This window comes from Erinaceus europaeus, chromosome 19 (assembly GCF_950295315.1).
Source record: "Erinaceus europaeus chromosome 19, mEriEur2.1, whole genome shotgun sequence".
Classification (NCBI taxonomy): Eukaryota; Metazoa; Chordata; class Mammalia; order Eulipotyphla; family Erinaceidae; genus Erinaceus; species Erinaceus europaeus.
In genome coordinates this window covers 6,530,779-6,541,433 of record NC_080180.1, presented here as the reverse complement: position 1 = coordinate 6,541,433, position 10,655 = coordinate 6,530,779, and the positions used below count along the sequence as shown (strand labels likewise).

Sequence of the window (10,655 nt, the reverse complement as noted above, 5' to 3'; positions counted from 1 at the left end):
CAGGTCCTAAACCAGAAGAGTCCAAAATAAGCACACCTGCTGGGACATTGATCCTCCATTCCTAAATTATTGGCGAACAGAGACAAGCCCCCTGTCCGTCAGCGGGGGGCCCAGAAACCCTGCCAGTTCCAGTGGAGCCTGGGCTCCCTTATCACCCTGTTGGGAGTGCCCTAAGAAGTGCACCCCAGTCCCCAGAAGCATGTGGGGGAGGTATGAGCAGACAGGATCATTCATTCCCCTTTGGGTCCCTCACCAATCTCGTCACAAGCAACACACACACACATGTGCAATTAACAGGGTGCATCTCTTCCAGTCAGAACCCCTGTGATCAAAGCTTCTTTAAGCACCAGGACTTGGGTCTTCACAAAGACCTTGGAGTGCTCTCTCTTCCACTGGTTAAAGGGGCCAGCAGTCCCTGTGAGTGGAGGGCAGGCAGAGCTCCAAGTCTCTCTGCCCTTTCTTCCTTCTTAAATGCAGACAAAAAGGACATGGGGGTGGAGGCAGAGGAAGACAGTCTCTTTATCCCAGTTCTCTCTGGGCAGCTGCCCCAGGTCCATTCTGAACCCACAAGTCCACTTGAGGGCCACGTCAGCTCGGAGGGAGACAGAGTCAGATTTGAGACTAGGTTGAAGGTAGAGGTTCCAGCCAGACAGGACTCTTCTGTTCAAATATAAAACTTCAAGCACCTCTAGCCTGCTGGTTCCAGCTCAAGCTCTGAACCCCGACAGCTGTGCCCAGGAAGGAGATTCTGGGACCACCTTCCAGTTTCTTTGTCTTGGGTAACTAGAACAAAAGTGTTGAGCTCACCAGGTAGCAAACCTCCCCATCATACCACCCTCCACCCCCACCCTTGTCTATCCCCAGCAAGAAGGAATGAATGAAGAGGGAGTTGGAGAGATTTCTAGCATCCACAGTCTGAGCAACACCCCCCCCCAACCCCACACACACACCTTGCACGCAAATCCTAGGGTGGGGGCAGGGGCTGCAGAGGGGTTTGGGTGATAGCATAGCCCTCAGGTTCTCTCTAGGAGGGCAGATTTCGCTTTGAAGAGCTCAGGGTGACTTTGACCTTGGAGGGGGCAGGAGGTAGCTACCCACCCCCGGCTGCCCACCACTGCCCACCGCTCCCCTTACACAAGTCCCTGCCCACTCTGGGCTGGAGCGGCCGGACGGCGGGCCAGGCAGCGCCCTCTTAGCCAGAGTCGGTTCAAAGAAACTTCTAAAATCCAGCATCCCAGCCCCCATACACAGTCTGAGCCCAGTGGTCTGACGCTTGCCTGCCGAGGACCATCCCCCTCGCTTCCGTGACCGAGTCACTCGAGACGCCATGGGTGGGGACCAGTGTCTGAACCCCTTGTCTGCGCGCTGCGCCCCAGTCGCCGGCCTCCGGGGCTCCCGGAGCTGCGCCCTGGACGCCTGTCTCGCAGGCTCCGCGGCGCCGGGAGGGCTGCGGCTGCTGGCGGCTCCCAGCGAGTATTCACCATTCACCGCTGCGATGGGGGCGGTGGGGAGAGGGAGGGGGGTCCGGAGCTAGCACTGCAAACTTTGGGGGGAACCCCGAAGCCTGGGCGGGAGGCACAGCTCAGCTCGGGCCGTGCGCACCCAGGCAGGCTTCGGTGCTTGGGGACCCTGGGTCTCGGCGCCGGGATTTCTAGCTTCCCCGCCGCCTCTGCCCTCCTACCCACTCCCTGAGAGAGCCGAAGGGGAAACTCTCGCCACCCAGGAAAGCAGGGACCTGACCCCCACCCCCAAGGTGGCTCTGCCTCACCCCTCTGTGCCCCGGGGCTGCGCTTCCTTCTTGCAAGGAATTCAGCTTCGCGGGACTTGGGACCCTCAGTCCTGGGGAGTTTGCACGGGAATCTTTGTCAAGAGGGTCGGTGGGGATTGACTGGGGACCGATGAGCTCTACCGGAGCGTCCCAGGAGTCCAGTGTCCAGCTCATTAGCTTCCTAGCAACCCCAGCTCCGCGGAGCCCTTGGATCTGGAGGATCGCTCCCGAGATCCCCAGGAATCACAGGCTCTGAGTGAGGGGTTGTTTCTGCACGTCCTAAAGCCCGGCTCACGGGAGAGACTTGCCGCGGGTTGGGGGCTGTTGCAGGGGAGCCGGCCTTGTGACCCGCGGGGCGGTGGTATTGATTCCTTTAAAGCCTCAAGCCTTCCCCATGGCTCCCCAGCCTGGTCCTGAGTGAGAAATTAGGCTGCCAAATATTCTAATAACGCCCGGGAGCTGGTTCCACTGGTACAAACGTTTGCTGCTCTGTCCTGGCTCCAGCCTCTCGATACTTAAGGGGTCAGACTAATCTTGGCAGAGAAGGCAAACCCAGGGTACCATGCAGAAGCCTGAAGTTGAGGCAACAGACAGACCTTGTGTAAAGGCTGAAATCCAGGGTGGCTTTCTTGTCCCCAAAACGCTCCCACATTGAGGGACATCCTCTAACTGGAGGTCTCCCTGGGGCACTGTACCTCTTCTCCCCTGAGACCACCCTGGTTGCTCCCTCTTACCTCATCCATACACATTCCTCTGGGGGTTCACCTAGATTTGGGGGAGCTGGCGATGGCGGTCTGGAGCAACAGGAAAAGGCCAGTCCTAGCTCCCTGGCTGCAGGCTGAGATTCGCCCAATCCAAGACTCAAAAGGGAAAATGGGGGACCACTACTTGCTCCAGGGGCGCCAGTGGAATGGCTCAAAGCGAGAAATGAACCAGGAAGTTGCCTGGAGCTGTCTTACTCAGGCTGGGGCTCTGGGTTGAACAACATGGACTCAGCATCTCACAGGAGCACGGCTCTCTCCCAAGCCTGCTAAAACAGAGCCTATAAAGGCTCCAGAACCCCAGCTCGGCACTAAATACACTCCATAATAAGCTTGCTTTATCAGAAACATTCATTTGTTTTCAAATCTGCAGAGATTTTTTACAAGCTCCTGACATTCTGTGGAGCAGCAGAGAGGAGAGCTGGGAGAATACAGATTTTAAGGGGGGGGGGAAATGCACCCAGTTAAGTGCAGATATTACACCCTAGTTCAAGGTTAAGTGCAGATATTACACCCTAGTTCAAGCCCCTAGTTTCCACCTGCAAGACAGAAGCTTCAGGAATGGTGGGTCAGTGTTAGAGGTGTCTTTCTCTCTACCCACTTCCTGCTCAATTTATCTCTGTCTCTATCCAAAATAGATGACTAATAAAAATTAAGTTAAAAGGGGGTGGGGAGATGTCTCACTCTGTACTGGACACGGGTTTTTAAGTGGAAAGACCTGGTGGGTTCAAGTCCCAGCCACTATATGAGGTCACTATGCAAAGGGGAAGCTTCAAGAGTGGGTAGAGCAGTGCTCCTTCTCTGTCTTTCTCTCCCTCTTTATTTCTCTCTTCCTGAGACTGAAAGGGGGGGGGACAACAATAACAACAACCAAAAGATCTGCCAGAAACAGTGGAATCTGGCAGGTATGGTGTCCCCTGGGGAGGCCCAGGGGACAATAAATAAGTAGCTTCAAATAGCCCATCTCAGTTGCAACAGAGGCAAAATGAGCTGCCATCTTCCAGTTGTAATGGGATAGAGAGAGAGAAAAACCACTTCTCAAATCTCCCCAGCCTGTGTGTATATGGGGTGGAGGAGCAAACCTAAACCTCCTGGTCACCCAGCTGCCAAAGATCTTGTGCCCCCGGGGCTGGGGACAGGGGGTGGGACAAATTCGAGGCCTGCATTTAGTAGATGCCTCAATACCATCACGGCCCAATGGGAGCTGGTCTGAGTTTCATTTGACCTTAAATAAATCACTTGCCTAGGAAGCCGTCCCAAACTGGGACTTTCAGCCCTAGCAACCATGCTGTGCTTGTCCCTAAGCAAATGTGGGACAAGTTCAGTGCAAGTGCTGGGACAACTGTGCGGGTCTCTGCTGTGGCTGAGTTGGCCTCACCCCAAGCACCAGGGCCTCCCCCACTGCAGCTCAATCTCAGGATGCAATCTCAATCTGAGGATGCAATCTCAGCCCACCCTTGGGCACACTCTTGTCTGCAGAGTCCAGAAGACACCCCTGGCAAACTGCACTCCCAGCTCTCAGCCCAAACTCAGGGGCCTGGAGACCAAAACTGGCGGTCCAACGGCAGAGCTGTGAAGTCACAGTACCCCTGGGCCCCAGAACTAAGCCCCAACATGCACCTTCTCCTACCATCTGCCTTAATAACCTTGTGGCCAAGCCAAGCAGCAACCATTTAGGAATCATAGGACACATTTTATTTACAAGTCGGAGGCCTCCTTGTGCAGAACCATGCAGGAGAGCAGTTTGTCAAACACTTCACAGTGTGCGTGGCTTGCATCGCAGAGAGGTGTTCTTTGGGGGAAGTCCTGAACCCCTGAGCTATCTGCAGTGCATACACGAAGCTGGGGAAGCCACTCCGGCCTCAGCTGAGACTCGTGTGCCGGCACCCAAGTCAGTATAAATCCAGTCCACACCCACAGGCTGGCCAAGTCCATGCAGCCCGGGGGCCTGCGCCTGGGCTCTGTCTATAGGCTGCCAATCGGCACCTGGGCGGGCTCAGGGCTTTTGGGGGCACTGCTGAGGATGGGCTGGGGTGTTGGGAGTAGCTCAGGGGAGCTGCCGCCGCCCAGACTGCTGGCACTGCCCACGCCTGGGCCACTGAAGCTGAAGCCACTGGTGGGTAGCAGGGTGCCCGTCGAGGCCTTGATGACGGTGGTGGGGTGCAGTGGCCGCTCAGTGCCCTCAGTCCTCTCCGAGTCGCTGGGGGCCATGTCCAGGGACTCGGAGTCGCTGCTGTCACTCTCTACCTCGCCCTCCGAGTGGCTGAGGCTGCGTTCCTCCCGTTCAAGGTCCTCTGCCGGCACCACCCCCGGAGGCTTCTCGCCTGCCTCCTTGTCCTTGTCCTTCTGCGCCTGGGCCTCCTTGGAGTGTCTCCACTTCATGCGCCGGTTCTGGAACCACACCTTCACCTACACCGCGGGGGTAGGGTGGGGTGGTGGGGGGAACAACCAGATGAGTCTCCTTTCAGCTCAGCCCAACAGTGAGCAGCCCCCAGACTCCCCTCACTCACAGCAGAAACTCCTTTAAATGCCCCCCAACACTTCTAGGTGCTAGGTGCAGGGGTCTCGGGCACTACCAAATCTCAGTGGGACCCTAACCTACAGAACCCACTTGAACCAAATCTCAAAAAGTGGTTTCAGGACTTGGGGCTTAAAATGCACCAGCTGCTTATTGAAAAGGCCACTTCCTATACCAGGTCCCCAAATGCAAGAGGGTCTCAGTCCCCCATCTATTCTTATTAACCCCACTTGAGTCTAGAGCTTCAAGGGTCTGGTAAAAATTCCAGTGCTGGGGTACAGTCAGGATTTTGTAGGCGATTTCAATTGAAGGCTTGGCGGCCCCATATTAAGAATTCCTGCTAAGGGGTGTGTGCGTGTGCAGAGGTGAAACTTTGAGCACACAAGCTCCCATGTGAAAGCAAAGGAAATGGGTTCAAGCCTCTGCTTTCCACCTACAGGGAAGAAGTTTCACGAGCAGTGAGGCAGGTTTGCAGGTGTCTGTCTTTCTCTTTCCCTAGCCTCCTCTCCCCTCAATTCCTCTCAGTCCTATGAAATAAAATGGGGGGGGGGAGAAACGATAAATGGCTCCCAGGAGTAATAACTCTAGTGGCTATTTAAAAAAAAAAAAAAAGTTCTTGCTAAGCTGGCTCCCTCTTCCATTGCCACCTCCCAAGGCAACTTCCCACCTGAGCAATTCTTGTTAAGGGGGAACTCTGGGAAGGCTTAGGGGAAGCAAGTTAATTCCAATGGAGGAAAGTATTTCCTAGGTCTGTGCCTTGGGAACTGATTAGGACCCAACCTCACCCCCAGGGCCCATCAAGGAGTCTCTCCAGGGCCTCAGAGAAATGCTGCCATTAGACCTGTCCAAGGCTGAGAAAAGGGATAGGGTGGGGCAGGGGATCTATATAAATGCATACAATCCCCTGAGGGACCCAGTGTGTTCACACAAGTTCCAGCTTCCCTTTTAAAAATAACATCCACAGCTGGTGGAAAATGACTGGGTCCTTCCAGTGTGTGTGGTGGGGAGGTGAGTGTAATGGAGGACAGACAGAGACCCAGGGACAGAAGTGGGGAGACTAGAGGAGCTACAGACAGTACCCTCCCTCCCGGCTTCTGGCCAGTTTAGAGCAGTCATTAGCCAGGGGCTAATGACCACTAGCCCTGGGAGTATGGGAGAAGGGTGACTCTTCTATTTTCAAAATTCATAAATTAAAAAAAAAATAGAGGCCAGTTCTTGAATTTGAGAAAAGGAGGGAAAAAATTAAAAGAATTCCCACACAATGAAATTGCTGTCATCTAGGGGGAAAAAATCGGCAAGCTCTTCTGAAATACTTCTGATGCTCCAAGAAAAAAAATATTTTGACTACTTCTCCCCTAAAAATCTTTCTGACCACTTCTCCCAAAAAATTTTTGCTCAGAGCTTGTGCCTTTAGAAACCCTGTCGCCTTTGGCCGCTACAAGCGGACTCCTAGCTCCTCCACCCGCCTGCTGAGGCTAAGTAATTCCGTTTGAAATGATATTTTCACTTCCTCACAACTGGGGATTTCACAATCCTGCAGCAGCAATCAGGAGGAGGATGGAGGAGGGAGGAGCAGTAGGAGGTGGGGGGGTGGAGAGAAAAATAAAACCAACAACAAATCTCTTGACTTGGGGCTTTTAGATCCTCTGAAACAAACTGCCTCCTACAACGAACTGAATTGCAGGAGAGCTGGTCGAGTGCCTAATTATGACCTCCCATAGCTATTTACTATCCTGTTGGCCAAAATAAACAAGCAGGGCTTGTTGACATACATCTTTGGGGATGAGCTGTTTTCTTTCCACCTTTTTCTCCCAGCACCCCTTCTAAGACTCCACTAAGAAGCCCACAAGCTGTCCTGAATTTAGGATGAAGTATTTCCATGCAAAAGGAAAATGGAGGGGTGTGGGCAGTAGTGCCGCAGGTTAAGCGGTTAAGCGCACATGGCAGGAAAAGCAAGGATGGGCATAAGGACCCCAGTTCAAGCCCCCAGCAGGGGGGTTCACCTCACAAGCAGTGAAGCAGGTCTGCAGGTGTCTATCTTTCTCTCCCCCTCTCTGTCTTCCCCTCCTCTCTTGATTTCTCTCTGTCCTATCCAGCAACAACAGCAATAGCAACAATAAAAATAACAACAACAATGGCAACAACAATGGGAAAAATGGCGTCTAGGAGCAGTGGTAGTGCAGGCACCCCAGCTATGAGGCAAAAAAAAAAAGACAGAGGAGTTAGAGAGCTGTGGAGTAGGAAAGGCCTTACCTGGGCATCTGTGAGGCCCAGCATGGCCGCCAGCTGCTTTCGATCGGGTTTGGTCACGTACTTCTGAATCTCAAACCTCTTCTCCAGACCTTTCCTCTGCAGGTTGGAGAAGACTGCCCTTGACCAAGAGCGCTTTCTCTTGTATGTCTGCGGCATGGTGTCCTTGGTGAGCACGGCATAGGGACCTGGAGTGGAGAGAGTCCTTGTCTTAGTGCTAGGCCTGCTTCAACTCCCCTTAAAACTTAAGTGCTAGAGCTTTTCCAAAAGCCCTGCATAGCAGATGCCCAACAGCCTCTCTAAAAAGAAATTTTCCAGAAGGCCTAAAGCCAGTGTGTCTCAGAGTAGCCCTGTTGTTTATTGATTAATTCTAAAAGAAAAAGGTGCAAATCAAAGTGTGGTTATTGGGTGACAGTGTCCTGTGTCCTGAACAATCTAGCAACAGTCTGGATTCCCGGAGGTGGGGTGTGTGTGTGTGTGTGTGTGTGTGTGTGTGTGTTTGTAGATGAACTTCTTCAGGGAAAAGTGTTAGAGGTTATCCCCAAATGTGGACAAGCATTCCTTCTGCCTCTGCATTTTCAAACCACCCGTTCAAAAAAAAAAAAAAAAGAACTAGGGAAAACCCCCAACTTCACCCTCCATCCACCCCAGAGGCCCACATCTCTTTACCCCTCGGGAAAGAGAACCCACCCAAGAGTGAGCTGAATCTGAGAAATCTTTCAGTTTCTCCATCCTGCTTCAACTCTGAAACAGCCAATCTGTGCTGGGCCTGGGAAGTGTCCCTCTAATGACCTCCTTAAGGTGTCCCTACCTGGAAACGTGTCTTGAAACTGATGCTGAACTGAATTTCTGGGGTTGGAGCTTAAAGGACTCAGGATGGCGGAAGCCTCGTTAATGGGATCTAGAGACGTGAAGAACTGGCCAGTGGAAGGCTGCAGGCCTGCGAGGTGCACCCCTGTAGGCCGTCCACCTGTCAGCAGGGAGGTGAGGTCTGGAGGTGAGAAAAGAGCTGGTTAGGCTTCAGGCAAGCTCACACTCTCCTGGGCTGGTTAATTCCTCGCCTTTCCTGAGGATTTCCCAGAACTAAATCTGGAGAGATCCTGCACAAGGGCCGAGGCAGGAGCATCACGGTGAGAGGTCCCACCCCGGTCTGGAAAACAGCAAGGAAGGCTTTGAATACACGTGGCCAAAAATAAGTCCCTTTCAGGTGCCTTCCAAGAGCTCTGCAGGCCTAGTGATTCCTCCCATTCTGCTCTCTTAGGCGGTAAGGATTTTGTTTATTTGCATTCCTTGGGTGGGATTTCGCTAGAAATAAGTATAAGCGAAAATGTTCCCCCAAAGGGCTTACCCTAGCAGATAATATAGCTGTCTCTCGCTTCAGATAGGAGAGCAAAGCGACTGACAGGTTATGGTTATTTTAGCGAGCCGCTATGCCAGTCCTTTCTGGGAAAGTGGCTCCTGAGACGTCTCTTTATTTTAAAGCATCCCTGGAGCTTTGTTTCTATGGAGCGTCGAGGAGGAGTTTTAAACCTAATGGTTCGTAATCTCCTTACAGTCTGTGTTCTTCTCCCCCACTCGGCTTTTCGGAGTTCTCCTTAACTGTTAAAAACACTCTAGAGGCCCCTGGAACTGGGGACAGACATGGGGAGGATCCAGACCCACCTCTCAGCGTGTTGCCTTCCTTGACTTTGGGGTCGAATTCTGCAGACAAGATGCGGTCAATTCCAAATTTGAGGTCCTTGCTGGAGGGGGCCGGGACCAAGCCGCCGGGGTGCGGGTTCGGGACCCCGCGCGCCGCGGGCGCCAGGGGCTGCAGGGCGCCGGCCCGGGACGACCGCTGGGGCTGTGGCTGGGGCTGCGGCGGCGGCTGCGGGGGGTGGTGGTGGTGGTAGGCCGCCTGGAGCGGGGACAGCCGCTGCGGGAAGCCAGCCGGAACGTCGGGGGGCGCCACCACTGGGGTGGGTCGCAGCGGGGACCTGGCGGTGGCGGCGGCCGGGAAGGAGGCGTGCGGGTGCGCCGAGCCCAAGTGCGCGGTGAGCGCGGCGGCCGAGGCCCCCGCCAGGCCCTCCGGGGCGGCCCCCGGCTCGCCCACGCCGGCGTGCAGAATGTCGGCGATGCAGAAGGACGGCTTCTTGACCCCGGCGGGGTCCAGCGGGAAGGAGCAGCCGCCCGGGCCGGCCGACGTGCAGTAGGCGGCCGACCAGAGGCTGAAGTTGGAGGCGTAGAAGGGGGCCAGCCCGGCGGCGAACATCCTGGTTGTTGTGCCGGGCGGCCGCCGCGGCCTGGCCGGGCCGGCTGGGTGACCGGCCGGGTGGCTGGGCGCTGGGGCTGGGGCGCGTTGGGTGCCGCCGAGCACGATCGCTTTCGGTTCTCTGCCCTGCCCGGCCCGGCCCGGAGGGCTGCGAGCAGCCGAGCGCGCGGAGGCGGCGGAGGAGGCGGACGGCGCGGTCCCCCGCGGCCCCGGACCCCGCCGCGCTCCCCGGGGCTGAGCCGAGCGAGGGGCGCAGGCGGCGGCCGGACGAGCCGGGGAGCCGGGACAGCGCGAGCGAAATCCAAACAGCTCAGCCCGGGGAGCTAAATTTAAAACAACAACAATAATAATCCGTTAGTTTAAAAAAAAAAAAAAAAAAGTAATATGAGGAGAAAAAAAAAAGTAAGGAAAAAAAAAAAAACTCCTCGCTAAAAACTCCCCAAGTTTTGGCACGGGCTCCCGGGTCCCAGCCGGGGTAGGACCTCGATCCGAGCGCCCATTGGTTCTCCAGATGACCAATAGGAGCGCAGAGTGGGGGGAAGGGCGTGGCCATATCTAGCCCCGCCCCGGCCACGCCACTGTGTTTGGGGCTGCGGGGTGGGCGGGGCCAGGCTGGGCGCGTAGGTGCTGGGCGGGGAGCGGCCTCTTGTAGTCCGCTGACTCCCGCTGCTCCGACCCTGCGCTGGGCGACTGCAGCCTCTACGAGAGCCCACCGTGGGGGGCTCAGGGAACTAGTGCACCCTAAGAATCGCCTCCCGGGACGCGCCGGGAGTCCTGAGTTCCCTTCACTCCGCCTCGATCCTCAAAGTCCCTTGTCCTCTGCATAGCTCCATCCTTCTGGGGGAGGGGGACACCGCCACACTGCCCAGCCCGGAGCTCTGGAGTCCCCAGTCCAGACTCAAAAGAGCCTAGCCGCCCCGCCCCCCGGCCCCAGATCCTCAGAGTTCACCCATTAGCTTTATTCCCAGCTGTCACACGGTGACAACCCGAGCGGGTAGCTTTTCAAACAAAAGGAGACGGATGGGTGGGTCGGGACGTCGCTGTCGGAGTCGGCTTTTCCCCTCCCCCGCACCCCACACACCGCTCCAGCCTCGGCGGGGACCTCAC

At 55.6% G+C, this 10,655-nt stretch overlaps 1 protein-coding gene across 1 annotated transcript; it reads right to left on the bottom strand.

Moving 5' to 3' along the window:
- Positions 1 to 4,201: 4,201 nt before the first annotated feature.
- HLX (H2.0 like homeobox) lies at positions 4,202 to 9,979 on the bottom strand. Its single transcript, XM_007521326.3, has 4 exons — positions 8,960 to 9,979; positions 8,109 to 8,288; positions 7,301 to 7,485; positions 4,202 to 4,938 (listed from the first exon to the last, which is right to left on the bottom strand). Exons 1-4 carry the CDS (start codon positions 9,546 to 9,548, stop codon positions 4,495 to 4,497), a joined length of 1,398 nt encoding a protein of 465 aa, XP_007521388.1. The 5' UTR covers positions 9,549 to 9,979; the 3' UTR covers positions 4,202 to 4,494.
- Positions 9,980 to 10,655: the final 676 nt, after the last annotated feature.